Source organism: Carettochelys insculpta, chromosome 9 (genome assembly GCF_033958435.1).
Source record: "Carettochelys insculpta isolate YL-2023 chromosome 9, ASM3395843v1, whole genome shotgun sequence".
NCBI lineage: Eukaryota > Metazoa > Chordata > Testudines > Carettochelyidae > Carettochelys > Carettochelys insculpta.
This window is the reverse complement of record NC_134145.1, coordinates 19,485,801-19,508,939: the sequence shown is the minus strand read 5'-3', so window position 1 is coordinate 19,508,939 and position 23,139 is coordinate 19,485,801. Positions and strand designations below refer to the sequence as shown.

Genomic DNA, 23,139 nt, shown 5'->3' with positions numbered 1-23,139 from the left:
GACACCCCGCACCTGTGCAGAGACTGCAGCCTGACAGTGCCTTACCTCCATAAGGAGGACCCCAACGGTAGACTTCCCCACACCAAACTGGTTTCCCACCAAGCGGTAGCTGTTGGGTTGGTGAACTTCCACAGGGTGACTGCAGCCTGCTTCTCCACAGGGATGGCAGGATGCAGCTGGGTGTCCTGTCTCCAGAGGGTGGGAGTGAGCCAGGCACAGAGCTCCAGGAAGGTGTCTTTCTGCATGCAAAAGTTCTAGGGCCACTGCGGGTCCTTCCCAATGGCCCAGGACCAGCCAGTCCCACCAGTCAGAACTGAGGTGAGGGGGCAGATGTAGGTGTGACCGTCTGCCAGCAGAAGTGAGCTCCTCAAAGGTGGTGTTGGGCTCACCCTCCATGAGGAAGAGGAGGATGGCCGTCAGGAGGTGTAGCAGGTGCCGAAGCACCTCTGTGTAGAGCCAGCATGAACCTGGGGGCTGCTCAGGCACCATGTCTCACTTGAAAGAACTGTGTCTCCCAGAAAGATCTGAAGCCCTGCTCTAGCAGCTGTGCTGTCCCTTGTGGAGGTAGGCATGCCTCAACATGGGCAGGGAATGGGTGTCGGCAGGGGGTGGGGAGGGCTGTCCCTTTAAGGACGCATATCACTAGGGCTCCCAGAAGGACATGCCCACTGTGACCCTGTCTGCTGTGGTTCTGTGTGTCTGTTTTGTCAAGAGAGTGTCTGGGCAGTTTGGCTGCTCTCTGTCAACAGAGCGGATCAAAACAGCAATCTGCTCTGCGGTCTGGACACAATCTATTGACAGAAGTTTTGTCGGAAGATATCCTCCAACAAAAACGTCTGTCAGCAAATTGCTCTAATCTAGACATGGCCTCTCTTGCACAAACCCACCCCTCTTGAGCAAATCAACGATAGTCACCAAAGAGAAAGGCAGACCTTCAGCCAATCCATTTCTTTGTAGCTCTCTGTGGCTGCAGGATGTTAAGACAAAGTAAATCTTGGCTGCTGAATGCCTGCAGTACTTTGAAGAACAACACATCACCTTCATGGAAAGTTGAATTACACTGGATTTACAGCAGTGGACATGAGAGCAGAATTTGGCCCAGCATATTTATGATGGAGGGACAACAGGTTAATATAGCCATACTAGCTAGCATCAGGTCAGATTTTCAGAATGCAATGTACAGAAAGTAGTAAGGGGAAGAAGAGTGGCAGATTACATGTATATTATTCCCTAATAAACCCTACAGACTCATTTCTGGTCCCTCTCTCTCTTCACATTTAAAAATTAATTTCTTGATGAACAGAAATCAATGTTGATTAAGAATATTTTTCAACCCATAACAGATGAGCTTGACACACAGAAACAGAAATTTTCTTTTGTTGGATTGCTTGCTTGTAGGTATAAGAAAATTGGTCATCTTATCGCCTGAAAAGTCAAACTTAGTAAGAGGTTTTAACTACCCAGGTATCTCTAACCCAAGAATAGCCCTTAAGAGAATATTATATCCTTCATATTTGTAAGGTGTTTTATTACCAGCATTACATATTTTATGTGCATAATATATGTGTACATTAAAACTAGCCCCCGTTAATTATATTGATAAAACATTTAAGTCATTAATACAAAACTACTCAGTTGTATCTGTTGTGTTAAGCCGTATGCCAGGTTGAATTTTTAAATTGCTCAATGTGGGTGAAAGATGGCAGAAAGGCAATTTTTACTGTCAAACATGTTATTTAGCACTGTTGCTAGACTGTCACAAAACAGACAGAGAAGTGTTAGAATGAAAAGACTTGTTGGTGAGGGGTTTTCAAGTCTTCTGGTGTGGCTATAAAAAAGTGCTAAGACACCAGAACCTTCTTAAAATGAGAGGAACCATCCATTCACAGACCATCAGAAGCCTGTTTCGACTGGATAGTTTGACTGGGCAAAATTGCACATTCCCCCCTTTGCACATTTATTTTTGAGGAACATTTGGCAACGTACACACACGAACATAGCAGTGAGCTCTGAGAACGGCAGGGCACTGGAACATTAGCACCATCACACTGACTAGCATGACAAGACTGAGAGTACCGTAACTGGTAAGTCAATTCCCTGATCCCAAGAGATGTTCTGACAGTACCAGACAAGATAAGAGAACCAGATTACATTTCTATCTTCATGACCATGTACATTTCTAGCTCATCTTTATTCCCTTGTCTCTTTTATTCTGTGTCTATGCAACACTTTGCTTTGAGGAAGGAAACTGCCTATGAATAATGTCTTGCATGCCTGATTCCACCAGAAGCTTATCTACCTAGATAAGTGTTCCCCGTAAGCTAAGAGGCCACCCAGGAGAGATTCAGGTGCCACCAGTTGATTAGCAGAGAGCCCACAGTCACTCTCAGCCGGCAGCATGTGTTTCTATTGGTAGTGCACATCCACACATGCCTTGGTGCACTTAACAAAATTTATTCTGCCCATGGATGGAAAAAAATTAGAGAGAACCGTGGTCTAAACCCAGGGTGGCTAATAAGGTTGAGTGACATGAGTGGTACCTGACGATTTCCAGCAACTAAACTCCATGTTTGAGAGTCAGAAGCAAAGTTTTCTTATCTTTTGCTGTTCTTTTCTGAATTTCCCTCACTGTCCCTTTGTGTTCGCTCCCCCCTCCACCATGTTTATTTGTAGAAGCAGGGCCCAAATCACAGAAGCTGTGAGCAACCATCTAGCCAAGCCCTATTTTCTCCGAAAGAATCACATTTGACGCCCTGCAAAAGATTTTCCCTTTAAAGAGCACTGCACCAGGAGCTCCCGCCTCTTACCTGTCTGGTGGATATAGACAAAGGGCCAAATGAGAACCCGGTAAGGGACTTCAGGAAAGAGTGAGACAGAAGAGAAACTAAAATTGATTTTCTACCTCACTGTCCAAAATACAAAATAAGAAAGAGAGAGAGATACATCCTCAGGTTTTCAGGAGTAGTGGAAAATTCCCCATTAAACTTAAGAAAGAACTGTTATGTACTACCTTTGGGGAAATGAAAGCCATAGCAGGTACATCTCACAATGCAAACAACAGTACATACAAGATGACCTACTTCTATCTATGGGACAGTCAAGCTGTTTAAAATTGCCATTATCCGTGTCATACCTATTCTAGATACAGAAAGTAAGGGTGAATCCTGACCCCATTGTAATCAGTAGCTTTGTTATTGACTTAGACTGGGGCCAGGATTTTATCCTAAATATGTTAAAGTTGGAAACTCCCATCTAGAACGATTTGGGAACTGGATGTTTTTGTTTTGTGGTAATACATTCAGCTTGAGACGACCACAAAAAATAGCACCAGATTTGAATGTTTTTTGACTTCGGAGAAGATTCAAATATATGCTGACCCTATTTATTTTTTTGAACTTTTTTGAACTGTGGCTTTCTATGATCTGACTTCGCACCTAATGAGCATCAGCAGCTCCCACTCAAGGTTTTGATATAAAATGTGACCTTCATAATGCTATCCTGACTCAATTGTCAGAACACTCCTGCAAAGTAGGCAAGCAGACAGGCAAACATAGTCCTCACTTTACAGGTATGAAAAATGAACTGAAGAGAGGTTAAGGGATTTTCCCAAGGCCCCATCATGAGTCAGTGGTTGAGTCTGCCATGTTATTGAGAAAGTGCTGGTACTCTTCAGGAATCCCTGACTCTAAGTGCTGAGCTCAGTGCTTGACATCCATCCACTCTGCTGTGCATGGTTTCCACTGAGTTTTTTAATTGCTTTACCCACCTTTAAAAATACTAACTACTGGGTCTGAACAATAAGATGTGTTCATAATAACTAGTAAATTTTACTAAGAGCCATCAACATGGAGGTATTTTTCTTTGATTCACACCTATAATTTCCTCTAACACTGACAGGGACTTACACACCTGCAGAGCATAATACACTCTAATATGACCAAAATGAACAAAAAATTGTATTATAAACAAAAAACTGAGCAAACATGCCCCTCAGTGAAAATGGTGTTTAAAATGTCCAGGTAGTTTTTACAGTCTCAAGGTGTCAGAGCCTTGCTAGATGATTAGATTGATTCATGCCCTAGGAGAGCTTTGGAAATAATAACCCATGAGCCAAATAGGACACTGGACAGGTTTGTACCTGAAGTTGGCTATACCATGGGGTGGAGGGTTACCTACTTGTTAGGGTCTGCTCCTTTGAAGTATGCATTAACAGTTTCTGTGAATGCTGCTGCCACAGGCAGGGTATCTTGTGCACCCATCGTCAAAGGACTGGGTCCTCTAGAAGAGCCTGCAACAGAGGAAAAGCTTTCACTTGTTATGTGTATATAAAGCATTACAATTATTCAAAGCCAACTGCACCAGAGGTGGGGGAATAAAGAATCATTTACCAAAAACAAAAAGTCAGGTCTAGTGTTTTGTTTTTATTTGTGAGTAGTAAAAGTCCCTCTGGCATTCCAAATAGGACTGAATATATTTACAGAGGGTCATTTACCCTCCTTTTGTGCAAATGCTTTACTATGAACTGCATGTGAAAGCAGAAAAACACAGGCAGTGGCACACATCTATAGGAACTTTGATTCTTTATGAATAAGGCAGTATTTGCATGACAGTTTATGCAGTACACTTCTGTGTTCTACAAAAGAGAATGCGAAGTCCTGTGGCACTTTATAGACTAACTGATATACTGGAGCATAAACTTTCATAAACTTTTGCCATGGGTCTTTGCCCACGAAAGCTTAAGCTTCAATATATCTGTTAGTCTATCAGGTGCTAGAGGACTTCTTGTTGGTTTTGCAGATACACACTAACACAACCACCCCTCTGATACTATAAAAGAGAGTTGAGTGACATGTTCTTCTTCCTTTTTTAATTAAAAAAGCTTCATTGTCCCACAGGGTACAGTCAAACACTGGGCACTGTTTTGTTTCGAAGGAATGAGGCCCAAGGCCGCCTTTTTGTTTTTGTGCCCAAAGGGAAGCACACACTGGCACATCTATTCCAAGGCAGACAGAGTTGCCTGGTGGGTGGGGCCCAAGGTGGCACACTGATAGCAGGGCCCAGCTGGTGGGCAGTGGATTCTATTTTCAATTGGAGCACAGTGCCCTAAAGGTGCCCCTTGCTTGCCTTGCCCTAAGGCCAGGACTAAAGGCAGTACTGGCTCTGCAGTTCTCTTCCATCTCACTCCACCCAGACCTAACAGTAGCTGCTGTCCCCAGAGGTAGCAGATATCTGCGCCTGGTTAAATGTTGCTCCAAGCAGTGCTTTTCTGAGATGGGGTTTGCACATACTGTGTGACTGCCCAGCTGCAGCCTGTTCCTTTCATAGGAAAATGCTCAGCGAAGGAGATGTAACTCTTCTTGTTGTTCTCTTGGAGATCTATGGGAATACTTCAGAGAAACTCTGGCCCTGATCTAGCAAAACCACAAGCTCATATTTTAGTCCTACTGAAGATATCGAATGGGGATATGCTTTAGTGCTTTGCTGAACTGGAGACTTTGACATTCACCTCAGGGAATTTCCAGGCCCTCCCCACTTAGGCACATCTGTAGGAGGATACAGTTTGGCCTAAATGGTTTGTGAACCTTTAAGCCCACTTATAAACAAGACTAATATAAATTATAGTTTCAGGTGGAAACTCCGAATTCAACACAGAATCAGACAGAAGTTGGCAATCCAGGCTGAGTTTGGGTTTAAATTAAATTCAGAATGAAAGGCAGGGATGTAAAACCAAAACAATTAAACCAGGACAATCATATAATTAGAAGAAATGGGAAGCTTTTAGTTATTCACGTACCAAGATATGTGCTCCAGTCATGCACTTCCTGTTTATAATGAAGATTCTGTGTAGCTGCCACCATGCATAATCAACTTGAACACTAAAAGCACTAATCCCTCAGTGTTTGCAGCCACTGATTTTTCTTTCCCTGGCAATAAGTATGTTTCTACCTAAGAAATCCTAGGTCAGGGTTAAATGGGTAAAAGCTGGAAGTGTAAGAAACATGTTGGGGAAAAAGAGTCGATCAATTCAGAATTTGCATATAAATTAAACGTGGCCATGTGGGAGAGTTACACGGTACTTTCCACATTGACAGCTAAAGGAGGTGCCTTGTTCACTGAGAACAGCAACAGAGAGGAGTATTTCCAATAACAAGTGCCTTTGGCATCAAGAAGTATTTTGACAAGGATCTAATTTCTCTTTTAATGGACATTGTGATAGATTAGAATGACAGCGGTCATTTACCAATGCAAGACATACTAATGTTTTGAAACAATAAGGATTAATGCCTTTTACCTTTCATTCACACTCTGCGAATATGAATGCATGCCTTCAATCAAACCTTCAATCCATATTGTGATGAAGTTCAGCATGGCTATGTCTAGACTGCAGATTTTTGTCAACAAAACTTCTGTTGACAGAGCACACTTCCAGACTCAGAAGAGATCTGCCAGTCAGGAGCGTTCTGTTGACGTCCCTGTAAACTTCATTCCACAAGGAAGAAGGAATGTCTCAACAGGGGTTTTCTTCCCTGACACGTGGATAGGCCAAAAACACAGCAGTTTGGTGGTGAGGTTTTGCATGTTCAGGGCTGACGAGAGATTTCACAAAGCCTTGGAGGGGGCGGACGGGAGAGCTAGCTCCCGGCTCCCCGAAGGGGTGAGGTCTTGGGCAGAAGAGGCTGGGCTGGGGGCTAGCTTCCCCCAGCCAGCCTTTAGCACTGATAGGCCACAGGATGCCTTTCACTGTGGGGCTCTGGCAGTGATTTAATGGGCATGGGGCTGTTACTGCTGCCAAGCAGCAGCAGCAATGGCCAGGAGTCCCAGGCCCTTTTAAATTGCTGGGCTCCAGGGCAGCTGTCCCCTTTACCCCTCTCCTTCCCTGTCGGCAGCCAAGAGCATCTCTTGTGAATTCCATGGCTACGTCTACACTAGAACCATCTGTCTACAGAAGTTACTGTCAGAAGAGATGTTCTGACAAAACGCCTGTCAACAGATCACATCTACACATAAAAGCAGATCTATCTTTTGATCCACTCTGTTGATAGAAGAACCCCACAGAGTGTCTACACAGCTTTTTTGTTGACAGTTTTTGCTGACAAAATTCATTTTGTGTGCAGATGCTCCCCAAGTTTTGTTGACAAAACTCTCTAGTGTAGACACAGCTCATGAGTTTTACATGGAGATATTTAAAAGTAACTATCATCTTTTTATTAAAGCTTTTCTTTGCAGGGGATTAAGTCTCCTAGACAAAGTGTTTTAGCAGCAATATTAGGTTATACTTGAGTTTTTTCCTGAAAGCATTAGTAAATAATCTTCAGTTCAATGTTGTCTGTCCATTCATCAGTCTACAGAACTAAAGTTCTAAAAGGAGGCACAAATGACCATTGCTGATTTCGATTGCCAGGATTTTAACTTCTAATTTCTAAAGTAGCTTAAAAGAGTGTAAAAATGAAGGTAGCCAGGCATCTCTTCGTTGAATTTACATATGAAGAGGATCAAGAAAGCAGATTATTTCAGCAAAGGTCTGAAATAAAAGATGGCTGATAAATTTGCACAAGATGAACATGATTTGATCTATAGGATGAGCAGAACAGACGTTTGGAGAACCGGCCCACTTTTTTGTTAGCCATTCACATGCACTGTTCAGAAGAGTGCATCAAATACACATCTGAGATGACTCCTTTTGAGGTGGGCAGAAAACAAGTGCATTCACAGTTTCATGCAAAGGTGCCAGAAGCACCTTAAATAAGTTTACGCAAACTTCAGTGATCCAACATGTAAATCTGAGTCCACAGTTAGGCCTAGTCTTCATTTGGACAAGATAATTCACCCCTAAAACAAAATATATACACAAATATTGAAGCAAAGATTTGATTTCCTTAGCACACATCATACTGAGCTGCAGAGAGGGTTTTTCCAGTGTAGTGTGAAGACTACCAGGCCATGTAATAATGCACTAATAAATGACCAATTGATGCAAAAAATGATCACTGTTCAGATTAAGCAAGCCCTCTTATGCTCACACACAACTTCACTTCTGTACCTTCAGTCCAAATTCCATGCTGCCACATTCTACTTTTGTATTACTGAAGTGAACAGACTGTAGTACCTGTCCAAGCATCTCTAACAACAGCTCAGCGGCTAACAGACCTGACAAAATCCCTGCAGTTAGGTCTGAAGGAAAACACTTGGAAAAGCAGCAGCTAGATCTATAAAAAATAAGCTTTTTTGGTCAGGCAGAAACATTCCGTGGTTTTGAGCATTCTGAGGACCAAATACTATATTCTGAGCCTGGGACTGCATAATTAATTTTAAAGGCAGAAGTTTTATTTCTGCGGGAGGGATCTCCAGCTTAGCTACATTAATCACATATATAACTCTCACTGAGCAATTCTGCACTGAGCAACATTTTTGGAACAGAAAGTTACAGGTGAATGTATGAGAGTTTATTCTTATCATAAAGAGTACCTAACTCTTGAAAGCTGATCAACTGACAAATCATAAGATCCCTTATCCCTCAAGGAAGGAATGTCTATTAACAGCATTCTCCATTCATGAACAGAACAGGATTTGAAACTAAGAATGAACAATAAAAAGATCCCCTAAAATACCCAGATACCCAGTCAGAGAGGGAACAAACTGGACATTGCTTCAATCCACAATCTAGAAACATATCATTTATGACATTCGAAATGGCAGCCCAGAGTTATTTAGTGCATGTGTGAAAAAAAAATCAGAATAGGAATGAAATTACTATGGGAAGAATGACAGGCTGCAATATGATGATGAGTTGAGTTTACATTTGGAGGAAACCACATCCATGTTTTATCATAAACTCAGAACTAGGATAGAACTTCATAGAAATTATTTAGTAGCTCTGTATATCTAATTTAAAGTCTCTTATTATTTACTCTTACTCCCAAAAGCACAGCTTTTATGTAAACATGTTCCATAACATAAAAAGAGTCAAAGTTCTCTTGGATGAAGGAATGGGACGAGTAAATGCTTTTTATATTGATCCTACAGCTATAGAACTGAATTTGGAAGGAAAATGTTGATCTCTTTACAATAGTTTTAGAGGTGCATAAAAACAAAGTATGGTAAAAGTGGGTTACCTTTTAACTTAAGAACAAATGACACTTTGACAGTTTGAAAGTAATGGCTACCCATTTCTATGTTTGGATCCTCCACAGTCCAATAACATAACATGGTCTAACACTAGTCTCCAATGGTAAAGAATGCACCAAATTCACCAACACCTAATTCTCAAAACCAGGTCAATATGAGCATCCACAATCCCATGGGCCTGAAATCTGGTCTGAAATGACCATCTTCTAGGACCAGCAGGGATTAGTTTCCATGCCCATTTGGTCTTTGTCCTCTTAGCTAAATGTGAGTACAGAAATGCCAGTAAGATAACAGTTCTTGTGATATGGACAACTGCCCACCAGGAACTGGACTGAGACCACCAACTCATCTCAGGTAACACACTGAACAGTCAACAACTTTCAGTCAATGCAAGGTGAATGAATATTGTAAACAATTAGGAATATTCAATTACAGTTTAAAATGAATTTCTTAGAATATTATCACATCTCCTTTTGTGTTAAGTTTCTTTGATTGAGTGGATGTGTTTACTGGCAAGAATGTTCACTGAAACAAAACATTGAATTGAGGAGATTATTTGTGGAAAGCAAATACTGACTTTATTAATATGAATAGTCACTAGGAGTTAACTTCATACAACCAAGTAACAGAAATACACGCCATGACCTTTGTGTTCAATCATAATGAAACAATTTTTAATATTCACAGACACTTGCAGCAAATGAGCTAAAGATTTAGAATTCTGTGAATAATTTTGAATACAATTTAGACAATTGTAAGCTTTTCACAGACAATTCATAAGCAGAACAGAAGCAAAGACAAATATCTGAGTTACCTAAAATTATTTGCCCTGTCCTTTACACTAGTGTCATGTACTAGATTCAAAGTGTTAGCATATTAGTGAAAAGCTACACAGAGCTCACTACTGCAGACAGAATCAAATTATAATATACAGATTTGAACTGATGAGACCTTACGCATTCAGGAGAGTAGAGATCCAGGGTTTTCGTTTGGTCGGGATGGGGATAGAAGATTAGATTTCACACCACCCCACACTATTTCTCTTTTCTTTCTGTCTTTCTTCCTTTCTCCTATATCCTCAGGAACATAGTGCATGCACCAGTTTACCCCATTTTTCAGTCTTGCACTGGTCTGTTCAGGCTTCTGAGTCATGTCAACAGATTTGCCTTCTTTTGGTACAGTTTTACATAATGTTTCTACAGGTTTCTTTCTTTTTCTCATCCCAGGCGGTGTTTACATTATTCCATCCTGTGAAAGTTGTGTTGGGGAAAGCATCCTTAAAGTGAGTCCTAAATATGTCTGTTGTCTTTTTACACCATGTTTGATGCCTTAGATTCCTTTGCTCTACTTCAAAGTTCTTTCCAGTGGACTCTGAAATCTTCCATAGCTATTGACTTTGGAAATACCTTCTCAGTTTCTATGACTCTGCACCAGGAAAGAGGATAAGCCTGATGTAGATGTTAAAAACTGTATTTGTGCATCAATGCCAATCATGACAACCTTTCCAAATCTTTTCAAGCTTATGGAAGTTGTTTGATGCTTTTGGTATTTGTTGCTTGATTTCTAGCATGGTGTCACCAGAGTGACACATCTCACTCCCAAAGTAGGCAAAATGACTTGCTTCTAATATTTCTTCTTCCCCTCTCTTGGTTATATTTGAAACACTGATGTTTTGCCTTTCCTTTGTTGATGAACAAAGAAACTGGTTTTGCTGTACTGCCAAAAGCAGTGTCTTCTCTCCTACTAAGTGACATGTTGAACTAAGCAGGAAAATATTGTGTGCAACATCAAGGTCATCCAATTGTGCTTTATCGTTTGTCCATAAAATTGATCAAATGAATCCTGCAGATATTTTCCTCACAACGAAATGTGTGGCACATGTAATGTGGGGCCATCTCTCCCTATTACCAACCCCTATGCACATACCTGTCCACCTACAGATTATTCTGCAAGATGACCTGCTGGTCAAAACATTATTGTTAGCTTTACTTACTCTATTCAACTTGCTCTGCTCCTTTACCTTTATTATCTTAGCAGCCTTCAACCCTGTTATAACAATCTCTACCTCCATCTACTCCACGCCTTTAATTGTTCCCTCTTTTGAGACAGCTTTGGATAACACAGGTACAGAGAACCAATAGTGAATCAAAAGCATTTTAATTTTAGACAATAATGGCCACCGGAGAGTTAGAGAGTGTGAATGTTATTTCGTTATAATTCATTTTCATGTAAACACACAGCAGGGAACAATTCACTTGTTCAAATTGATACAGGACCCAGAATAAATCAAGAGTACTAACAGAAGAACTCTTACTCTGTTTGAAATCAGAAAATTTAGCACAGGTCGCTCAAAACTGGAGCAGTGACAACAGAAACAAATATGGGTTTGAAAAATCTTTTGTAAAGTCATAGTAGCCAGCTGAGTGTGACTGTCCCCACCGCATTTGTACAAATATGACACTCATTTGAAAAATGTTATCCGACATCTTCTCAAGCTTAGAGTAGATATTAGATTGTTCTGAAGATTGGTACAAATGACACAATGGAAATTGTACTGTTATTAGAGACACAATTCTATTTTCTTTTTAGTTTTTTGTAAGGTCTAATTCATTGGAGGTTAAGTAAGGTGCATGTCTTCAACCGTGTGTACGTGGGAACTGAAAATTGCAGATACTGTTCAGAATCAAAATCATCAAAATATCGTGACAGGAAAAGAAGGACCAAGCCTCTTCAGCCACCAAGAAACAAAACCTTGTGATTCATTATCATGTAATTGTTATCCCTTGAAGAAATATAATCTGCACTTGGGAAGCAACATAATTAATGGAATAAAAAATTTTCAGTAATTTATTTGGCCATTTTAGTAATGCAATAAATGTTTATGCCAAGAAGGTTATAATTGGGCCACCAAACCTGCAGTGATCAAGCACACCAAAAATTAAGTCGGAGTAAGACTTTGCACATTTTAAAGACATAGGTACTCAGGGTTTATGTACGTACGAGGGAACCTGCTCTATGTTCGTTTGTTGGACAACTGGTTAAGCAGAATGTAGATTCTGATAATAGGCAACTGACTCTAGAGGCATTCATAAATTGCAGTGCAGTAGGTGATTATAAAAATCACATAATATTATAATTAACAAAAATGGCTTTCCACATAAAGTTCTGCTGTAGAGTCTGTGATATTTACTTGAGCAGACTGGATAACACTGCTAACAGGCAGTATAGTTTTGGCATAACATATACTGCGGCATCCCTTACAAAGATATGAATTGTTGGTTCAGGATCCATATTTTATAAACTTTTCATTTTGGCAGGATGATCTGACAAAGATGATGAAAAAAAATCTTTATTTTTTATCAGGGTTTTACAGCATCGCATTACAATTCTTTTCATAGATTCCATGGCACGCATTAGAGGCTCTAAAATGTCCCAAAAGCAACCTGTAGAATGTATCCTTTTGAAAACCATCCAGTCTTGACTGAAAAATACTCCCTGACACTTGGTAAATTGTTCCGATGGTTAATTAGTCTCACTATTATAAAATTACGTCTTACTTCCAGTCTGAATTCGGCCAGATTCAATGTCCAAACATTGGCTCATGCTAAATTTTTCTCTCTTAGGCTGAAGAGCCCCTTGGCTCATGTAGACACTTACAGACTCTTATCAAGTTGCTGCTTAGCTTTTTCTTTGATCAGCTAAATAGATTGAGCTCCTTGAAGCAATCACTATGGAGCTTCTTTCTGATCTTGTAATCAATCATTCCCTTGGCTCTGAACCCTCTTCAGCTTACCAACACCTTATTGATTTGTGGGAGGCAGAGCTGGACATAGTATTCCAACAGCAGTCACACATAGTGATGACTGGTGAGGGGCGTTTTTCTTGGGCGGGGGCAATTCCCAAGCCTTGCCCCACCATTACTCTGCCCCTTCTCCACCCTTGCCTGCCTCTTCCTCTAAAAATGCCGCACCACTTCTGGTGAGTGCAGGGACGGTTCTGCCCTGTGCTCAAAGTGGTGCTGTCTGAGAGCAATGTAAACTAGAATAAGTGGTGCTGAAGGGAAGTGTGAGAGGGTGGGCACTGGGGGGTGCACACCCCATGCATCACCCCCAGTCACACAAGTGCCAGTGCAGAGATTATTTTCTCTCTCTGCTTCTATTTGAGAGATCCTTGTTTATACATCCCAGGATGACATTAGGACCCTTGGATATACACTCCCAAGATGGCACTATCTTCAGCAGAATACCCAACATAAGCCTCGAATGTTTTTCAGTCACTGGTTCTGAGGATAGACTCTCTGGTACTGGAAGCATGAACTATATTCTTTTTTCCTAGATGAATATATTTAGCTACGTTAAAGTACATATTATTTGCTTGCACCCATCTTATTTAAGCAATCAAAATGACAAATCACTCTAAATCCATAACTCTTCCTCTCCCTGATTTACTACTCCAGTAATTTTTAATTTTATCAGTGGTGATTTTATGTTTTCTTCCAGTTCAGTGATAAGAATGTTAAATAGCATAAGAAACAGTCCCTGCAGGACGCCAGTAGAAACACCTGCTTGACAAATGAGTCTAAATTTACAGCTACATTTTGAGGCTAAAGTGGGCTCGTTTTTAATCTCTTTAATATGTGTCATGTTAAATTTATTTCAATGTATTTTTTAATCAATGTCATGCAGTAATAAAGGAAATGCCTAATCAAATGTCAATAATACCGTGTATTAGCTTTATCAACCAAACTTGGAATTTCATCACAAAAGAGATATCCAGATAAGCTTGATAGGATCTATTTTCTATAAACTCAAGTTGATTTACCTGGATTAAATTACCAACCCTGAATTCCTTATTAACTTCTCTTTCAGACACGCCATTATCTTGCCAGGAAAGGATGTCAGGCTGAATTGACTATCTCGGTCATCTTATTTGCCCTTTTTAAAAGCTGACACTATCTTTCAGTTTGTTGGAACATGACTAGTGTTCTAAGATTCATTGAAAATCAACATTAAGACCCAGCCAGATTATCAGCCAGATCTTTTAAGACTCTTGGATGCAAGTTATCTGCATCTGGTGATTTAATAACATCTACCTTTAGTAGATTTTGCTTAACATCCTCCAGAGAGAATAGTAGAATGGAGATGTGCTGTCATCACCTAATAATGAGCCTATATTATCTGTTTTCCCCCAGATACAGAACAAAAACTTTTATTGTACCCTTCTGTCCTTTCTTCTTTATTACTGATAGTTCTACCATTTCTGTCTAGGAATGGATCAGTAGCATTGTCAGCGTTCTTTTTGTTCCTGACATTCTTAAACGTCTCCTTCTTACTGACCTTAATTCAGCTGGCTATAGATTTCTCCTTTGTCACTTGGCTTTCCTTAACCATTCTTTGAGAAGCAGCACAGCAGTTGAACCTACACATACTAAATTAAATGACCTACATGGAGTAGATTATAGTCATTGGACAGAAAATATCAGTGAAATACTGTAATGAGATATTGCCTTATTTTAGATCAGCATTTGGGTCACTGAGATTTATTAAACAAGGCAATTTAAAAAAATGGATTAAGGAAGAGAGTAAATCTAATATTTATAGCAGCAAATGTAGCCTGTGAATTCTGCAAGTTCACTGCCTGCTTTAATTTTCTTAATATGATTTAACCATTTAATTTTACCAAAGAATGATCTATTGTACTAAATAGCAGTGTACTATTTCCTGTTAAATTGGAATATTTTTTGCTGTAAATTCAAGGACAGAAAGTACCTGGTTTTAAATGCATGTTGTACCTTCCCCAATTAAAATCATCCATTGAGAATGATGAATTGCTGCTATTTTTAAAAAATCATATCTAGTCTATTTTTCTCCTTTAAAACAGCAGTAGCTAATATTTTTGTTAAATTTTATATAACATTTTTTGCAGCGATAACTATCTAACCCTTGTTTTTGTAATGTTTGTATCAAAACTACATTGTATCTATTGTCTTTTGGTGGCTGAATTGCTTCTGCTTACTGCTCATTCTGCCCATTTTAGCAGGCTACATCTATCGGTAATCTATTGAATACATGGTAATTTACACATGAAAACCAGTAAATCATTTTAAGCACCATCAGTTTGGTAGATCAATTTCCAGTCTACTGAAACAAGTTGCCAAGTTATCCAATCAGTTTTTAAAAAATCTTACACTTGAATGTAATGCTAGATTTTAATCCGTCTCTAACCATCCCGTGGGTCCATGGAGGAAATGATGCATCTGGGTTTTCATGTCAGGTGAAACAAGGTTTTATATTAGAAAAAAAGCCAAATCTGATGTTTTACCTATTTTCTTATTTAACCAATCCAACCCATTTTAATATTCTTCCCCTTTTCGTGTTATGATGCCATAATTTACATGTGGAAATAATAAAAAAAATCCTTTATTTGGAAATACTGCTTCCTGAAATAAACCTCCCTGGCCTCTTCCTCTGGAAGTGCTGCATCATGACCCGTGAGTACAGGAGTGGTCCCGCCCCTACCCTGGAGCAGCGTGAACTACAACTGGTAGCACAGAGGATGTGTGAGTTTGGGTGTGCTTTGACCCCTCTTGCATGCCCACATGTCACCCCTGGTCACATGAGCGCCAATGCAGAGGTAAAATAATCTCTCTACTCCTATTTGAGGTGGCCTTGTTTAGCACTGTATTTACTGCCATCTAAGTGACTGTCAGACCAGGATTATTTTCCCCCACTTGAAAAGATTCTCTCCACCTAAAGCAACAAGGATGCTTTAAAGTGAACATCTTATGTAATCCTTCATGTTTAAAATGCTTTAACTGCTTTTCCTTCTTTTTTGTATTCTTTAATATAGGGTCACATATTTTTATTGATGTTTCGCATTGAACTAAGCAGGCTAATGTCTTTGTGTAACAAACACCAAAACTTAGTTAGTACTCTTTATTGTTGGGTAGTGGCTGGGTCATATTAACACCTTTGACATTTGGGACCCATATATTCCATCTAAATTAATACAACAAGTCTCCAAGTACTTTACAAACATTAACAAGTTAACTACCTCAGAGAAGTGTTCTGAAGATTAAATGTTGTCCTTTTTCCTCCCTAAAATAAGGAAACTGATGCTCAGATGATTAAGCCAAACTCCCACAAGAATGTCACAGCACTGACCAAAACAGAACACAGATATCCCAACACCAATTCCATGCCTTAACCAGAAGACCATATTCCCTACCTAGCCAATATTCATCTAACAAATGTATAGCTTAACACTGACAGCCTGGTCATCTGCAGGCAGAGCTGAACCTGGGTCCTCTGGAATTTAATACAAGAGCATCTACTGCATCAGCTAAAAGACAGCTGGTTGGTAGCTAAGGCTGTAGAACAGACACATTGTTCTCTCTGTAAGCGGTCTCAGTGCCAGTAGTAGTGACGATACAACACACCCAGCGGGACGTTTGGAAGGAGGTTGCAATCCTAGATTTGCTCTAAGGACTTGAGAGTATAAACCTCATCTCCGTGACATATGCTGAAGGTGTTCCAGTCTGAGAGATTCTGCCACCCTCAGAAATATGAAAAGGTAAAGAGGAGCTAAGATTACTCACCAGTTGGAGGAGAAGGATGGTACAGGAGACACACAGCTATAAAATGGCTGGCTGCTTAGGGCAAGGAGTTGTGGTATGACAGCATGCTTGCTTCCTGACAGCAGGAAAAGATCCCACCTGGTGCTGGCAGCAGGGTTCATGCTCACCCCAGGGGTGAGAGCTGTGTAAAAGTGGAGCTATGCAGCAGCCTCTGCTCCACCACCATCTCCCAAGCCAGCCTGGCCACGCTGCTTCAGCTTGGTCCCCACCACCTTGGTGAGTGTGAAAAAGCCTGACCACTGTTGCTGCCCCATCCTACCCCACCGCAATAAATTCCCAAAGCCATGTCCCATGGGGGAGGGGGCTTGCAGGAAGGATGCACTGTGAGGGAAGGGCAGGGTGTGGGCAGAGCAGGGGCTGGGCTTGCAGGAAGGGTATGGACATGCCCCATCAAAGGCCACAGGGAATCACGTGCTGGCAGTCACATGCAAGTCAGACTGTGGAACTCCTGAGGCCATAGATGGCCCCTGGGCTGTGAGGATGAGATCCCTGCTGTAAGTGGGCTGGGTGCCACTAGATGAGATCATACATCACACCCAGGAGGTGTGCAGGTTATACCAGCACCACAGAAGTTCCAAAAAATCACTCTGATTTTCCTCTCTCTCTCTCTGTTCCCAATGTCTTTTCTACACTAGCAAAACGAGGCATTCAACTGTCAACAAATGCAACTATGTATCCACATTGGAAATGGTAGTGAATATGGGATTTCATGACACACAGGTAAGAATGACTCAGCTGCACCACTTTTTGGAATTGCTGGGACATAGGTACTAGTTTTGAATATATACTGTCCCCAAACAAGATAGGTCAATGCAATTAACGTTGAACAAACATTGGAATGGCTTACCAGCAGAACAAAATCATGCAACGCCCTTTTATACACCACCAAAATCTACTGCAGCTGACTTCATCTTTAGAAGAAATCTTATTTCAGGAGTATCATTCACTGAGTTAATCATGCTATCCAATCTCCTTTTATACTATTACAGAACAATGCATAGGTCAAGTCCAAAAATAAACCTGGATGCCACAACTTTGAGATAGATATTTGCAAAATTTGAGCTATAATGGGTGGAAGGGAAATTACTCTCTGTCTTACCTGACCTGTTTTTTCCTCTCGTCATACATAGTACTGATAATGGGCCTTTTCCACCCTGACTGAATAGACCTTGTCAGCTTTGGCCCTCCCTTTTACTGGGACCCCACTCTTTAAATACCCCTCTGAAACCACCTCCCCCAACTAATGCATCTGATGAAGCGGGTCTTTGCCCATGAAAGCTTATGCTCCAAAATATCTGTTAGTCTATAAGGTGCCACAGGACTTCTTGTTGTTCTCAAAGATACAGACTAACACAGCTACCTCTCTGATACCCTGTTCAGTTATATTCCTTTCAAACAACAGATATTCTTGTCTCGCCCCTTTACCAGCAGACATTTATCAAGTCAGACAAAGAGGTTTAGATTGTCCTGTGGGTATCTGCATGTAGAATGGAGGTGGGATGAGCAAGGGTGGCTCAGCTGTGAGATATTGCTACCTTGCTAGTTTGAAAGTGAGTGCCTCGTGGACTGCAGGCAACAGGATACCATGGGCACCTGGTTTTCCTATTGACAACCAAGCAGAGACTCTCTGGAAAAAAAATCAAATACTGCCTGAGATAGTACTACCATATCTGCAAAGCCCCTCCACATTAGTCCTCAGGAAATTTTTCAGTTGTTACATTTGGAGCCATAAAAAATTTCAGGATTCCCCAAGGACTAATCCATTCCACTGACTCCCTCTCTTTGAGGAAGGCAATTGCTGGCAGGGCAATGAGTAAGAGCCTCAACAGACCATGAGGTAAACCAGAATCACAGGGTCTGCTGAAGGCCAGACCCATCCCTAGGGAGGCCTGGGGATGGCCCCTCCCCCATGCCCTAGCTGGAGGGCCTGGGGCACCCCACCCTGCTTCACCTCTGGTCCAGCCCCACCGCACCCCTGCTCCACCCCTTTTCCACTCCCAGCCATGCCCTTTCCCAGCCCTGCTCCACACCTTTGCCCCCTCCCGCAACCAGCTTGAGCTAGAGAATGGGGCAGAAGTGGGGTTCTCTTCCCCCCCACTCCCAGTCACCATGGCGACAGGAGATGGAGTACCCTTGCAGCCTGCCCCACTCTGCCCCACCACCCTATCCTGGCCTGCTGTGGCCCACTTCTCCATGGTAGCAGGAACCAGAGTGCCCTGGGGCCAAGTTGCTCTGCTTCCTGCTGCTGTGGTGAAACAGAGTGAAGCCAGCTGGTAGGAGGTGATGTGGCAGAGCAGAGGCGGCTGCCAAGCTGCTCAGGCTCCCACAGCCGTGGTGAGTGCAGGAGCGGAGGACACCTCCTGCTGCTGCCCCACACCAGGCCCCCAGGTAACCTTTTGTGTCCCATCTATAAAATGGTTGAGGTGGCCACTGCAGAACGAAGCATGGGTCTGGGGTGACCACCCTGAAATGTCCTGTGGATGAGATGGCTCTGCCAAAGGTCTTCTGAGGATCTCAGGGAGTCCAGATATATTTCTACCTCACACCACTTGAGCATTAGCCAACTGTGTTAAACATCAGTGGACCCAACACTTCCCTTATTTTCACAACCCACAAGGACTATAGGTTCAGCTTACAGATGATCATCCTCCCCCCAGTAAATTCAGAACCAAGGTGAGGAAATCAGTCAAATCAGTGTAGAGCAGCAATCCCAATTGTCTTCTCCGGACGTGAATCCCCCTGCCACCCAGCTCCGTGGCAACGGCACATCTAATTTAGTGCAGGGCACAAATGGAAAGTGCCAGTGGCTGATGACGGGGTGGGTGTGCGAGGCTGGTGGAGGGGTGAAGATGCAGCATGTGATATGAGTTGCTCCCCCGGCTGGTCCACCAGTGCAGGCCTTGCTTCATGCTGGCTCTCAGCCAGCAGGGCCCTGATCACCACCCCCGTCTGTTCTGTGCCATAAGTGGTTGGTGAGTGCAGGCAGGTGCCAGGCAGCAGCCAATTATGGGGCACTTTTGGTGTCCCCACCCATCAAACCTTCACTTGATCCCCCTCTCACTGTCCTCTCTGTGCTTTCCCCTTTTGCCCCCTACCAGCCCAGCTGCACCTCCCTATTTCCCTGGACAGGGAGTGCCCCGCTTCCAGCACTGTTTGGAGAAGCAGCCCTTGGTCAGAGCTGAGCCCATAAACAGTCTGGCAGGCTCCTCCCTTCCCCCACTGCCTCTGGCTAGGCTGGCGCACACACAAAGTGTGGCTGGACCACAAGTTGAGATCCATAGCATGTCCGTAAGTGTCCCCTGACACCTATAGACAGTGCATCCCACCCACAGACCTCTCCACAGAGTGGGGCCAGGGGCAGAGTCGCGCATGGGGGCCCAGTGACAAGAAGCCTGGACCCAACCTAATGGGGTGGGTGGTGTAGCAGCAGGGCAGCAGTCCCAACCTTGGACCTCTGCTATGAGGAGCTGGTGGCAGGCAGCCCTGACCCCAGACCCCTGCTTTGTAGGGCTGACTGTAAGACAGCCTTCAGGCCCTTAGAGCCTCATGTGTGGGGCTAGCTGGCAGGCAGCGCCAGACATCTACCACATGCAGCAGGAGGGGCAGCAACCTGGGACCCCAGAGCCCTGCTGTGCAGCAGCCTGGGACCCTGGATCCCTTATGAGTGGCCAGGATCCAGGCAGCAGCCCATAACCCCAGAGCCCTGCTGGAAAGAGCAAGCCAGGCAGCAGCCCAGGGCCCTGGAACCCTGCCAGCCCCAGAGCCCAGGCCCCACTATGTGACCCACCAGGACCACGGACAGGCAGTAGGCCCAAATGCTGGAGCTGCACTGTGTGGGGCTAGCCATGCAGCAGCCCTGGATCCTGGACCCATAATGCCTGTGGGGCTACCTGGGCAGCAGCCTGGACCCCAGAGGGCCAGCTAACAGCCCCAATCCCACACTGCAACAAGGGGCAGCCAGACAGACAGGAAATAGGGGCCCACTGCATGGCCTGATCTTCAGCGATTTCCACCCTGGTCACTCCCCTAAGTTGTAGGCCCCACAGCTGCCCCTGGAGCATCCCCTTCAACCCCCAATCTCCTGCTCTTAGTCTGCCCCAAAGGAGTAAGTAGGCTGCTCTGTCCCCTTGGCACCCTCCCCTGCTGAGTCAAGTCTCTCTGACCAGATTCACTGAAGGCCTTCCTGTCTGCGCTGTAGCCAGCAGGACAAGAGATAGCTGGGTTATGTTGGTGTCTGGTAGCAGCCTGGAGGTGTTAGCTGTTTTTCAACCCTGTGCTGTCAAAAACCCAGCCACAGGAGAGATGGTAAGGGAGAAGATATTAGCCTGGCAAAGACATGGGCCTCCTCCTTCTTCCCTACAGCTGGAAACAGCTCCTGTCCCTTTCCTCCTGCCCAGGTTTCACATGAAATATTCGGTAGCAGCAGTAGTATTTTTAAAAAAAAAAAGTCAGTGGTGGCTGCTAAGATGTACCACAATAAAGTCATACATTGTGTGGATTCTTGAAAGAGACAATGAAAAGTTCTGCCCCTTTTATTTTAATGGAAGTTTTATTATGGTGCCCCATAGCTATGCACACATGTGAAAGAGAGCAGTAAGATGAAACAGCAAATAGAATTTAGAGATGGACAAGATTTGTTCAGCTACTAATACATAGCAGCTATGGAAATGAATACAATTTTTTATTAAAGCTAATGTTAAAATTATATAATGTATAGGTTAAGGAAAGAGAGGTCATGTATCTGGGTGCAATGCTTAGGTTATCCAGAAGTACAGAAATCTGGTTTCTACCTTGTAAAATACACATAGTACGTAATCTGCTATAACCCATCTTTAGGTGAATAAATTTAACAATACAGTTTAGATATTACAATATGAATACTTGGGTACATCACTCATGAAAAGTTGCAGAGATTTGGTTGTAGAAAGTAAATACAGGCATAAATGTAGATTGTCCTTCAGTAAGAGAGCATATATGATAGGTCGTCCTGTAATAGATATAATCCATCAGTGAAGTACTTCAGTTACCTTCCAGTTTCATTTCTCACTGGCACCCCGGCTCACCTCTTCTGGTATTGCTTATGCTTGCTGATGTACTGTAAGTAGATGTCCCTTGACTTGATGGCATCCAACACCATGAGCTGCCACATCAACCAAGTATAGCACTGACCAATTTCACATTCTTGCAACACACGCTCTTTACTGGAGCCCCATGCCCCTATGATTGCAATGATCAGCACCTGAGTTGAACTTGGTAACCCCGAGTTCTCAAAGTGTCAGCTAGAGGGGCATATTTTTCCAGATTTCAAGATTAGCCTCACAGAAAACTAGGGTCCTGTTTTCAAAACAAAACTGTGACACCCACAATGATTGATCATCTTCTGGTCCTTGGTGGTGGTGATGATGCAGTCACAGTTGGCTGCTGGTTCTGGGGGAAGGCAGCATACACAGCCACCTACCCTACAGATGGTGGGAGGGTCCCGTTGAGGTAACCTGGCTGGCATTGTGTTGTAGCTGTCAGGCTCTGGAATGGAGCTTGTAGCTATACAACATGTTGGGTAGCATCTCATTAGCATAGCCACATTTCCTGCATTGCTTGTCCTGATTCCCATGGTGGATAGTTCTGTTCAGCGGGATGCAGCTGGGCTGGGCCCTGTGGATGAACTTCCAGGTAACAAATCAGGTGAAGCTGTCCCCAGTGATGAACTGGTTGCTGGCATCCCACTTACACATCACCACAAAGGCCTTACCTTGGTTCAGCTTCTGTTTCAGGATTTTACCATACTGCCAATGTCAGGGAAGGTGATAGCCTCTGCAAGCCCCTGGCCAATGTATGTGGGGAGGGACCTGGCTCCATGCTCCCAGAAAGAGCTGAGTTGGGGGCAGCAAGTCCTCAATGCCAACTGGACCACAGTGCACCCCTACCAGCCCTCAGCGCTGTCCAGAGCACATGGAGCAGCATTCTGGCAGTGATTTAAAGGACCTGGGGCTCCAGCCACCACCACTGCTGCAGTAGCAGTTGTAGCCTCAGGCCCCTTTGAATTGCTGGGCCCTGGAGCAACTGTCCTTTCTCCCTATGTTGGTGGGCCTCACCAGTGGATTGAAGCCCTCAAGGTCCTCTCCAGCAAGACTATGGCTCATGAAATGACATCTATGGGCTCCATGTTCTTTACCTGTGGCACTAAGATTCCCAGGTCCTGGTGTTGTTCATACCATGTCCAGTGGCAGCCAACATGCTTCTCTGGTCATCACAGATAATTGCAGTTGATCTGAGGCAAGAAGGTAAGAACTCCTCCCATTCTTCAATACCCTATCCACCTGGTTTCAGAACTAGTGTGGCATTATATCACCAGTAACTTCATTACAGGAACCCTAAGA

General features: G+C 43.1%; 1 protein-coding gene across 1 annotated transcript in view; it reads right to left on the bottom strand.

Annotated features, from left to right (window-relative positions):
* SGIP1 (SH3GL interacting endocytic adaptor 1) overlaps positions 1-23,139 on the bottom strand; it is a 103,953-nt gene that overhangs the window by 8,608 nt on the left and 72,206 nt on the right. The window contains exon 19 of the mRNA XM_075003249.1: positions 4,177-4,288. Within this exon, the coding sequence (XP_074859350.1) occupies positions 4,177-4,288 (112 nt within the window). The remainder of the gene's footprint in view (positions 1-4,176; positions 4,289-23,139) is intronic.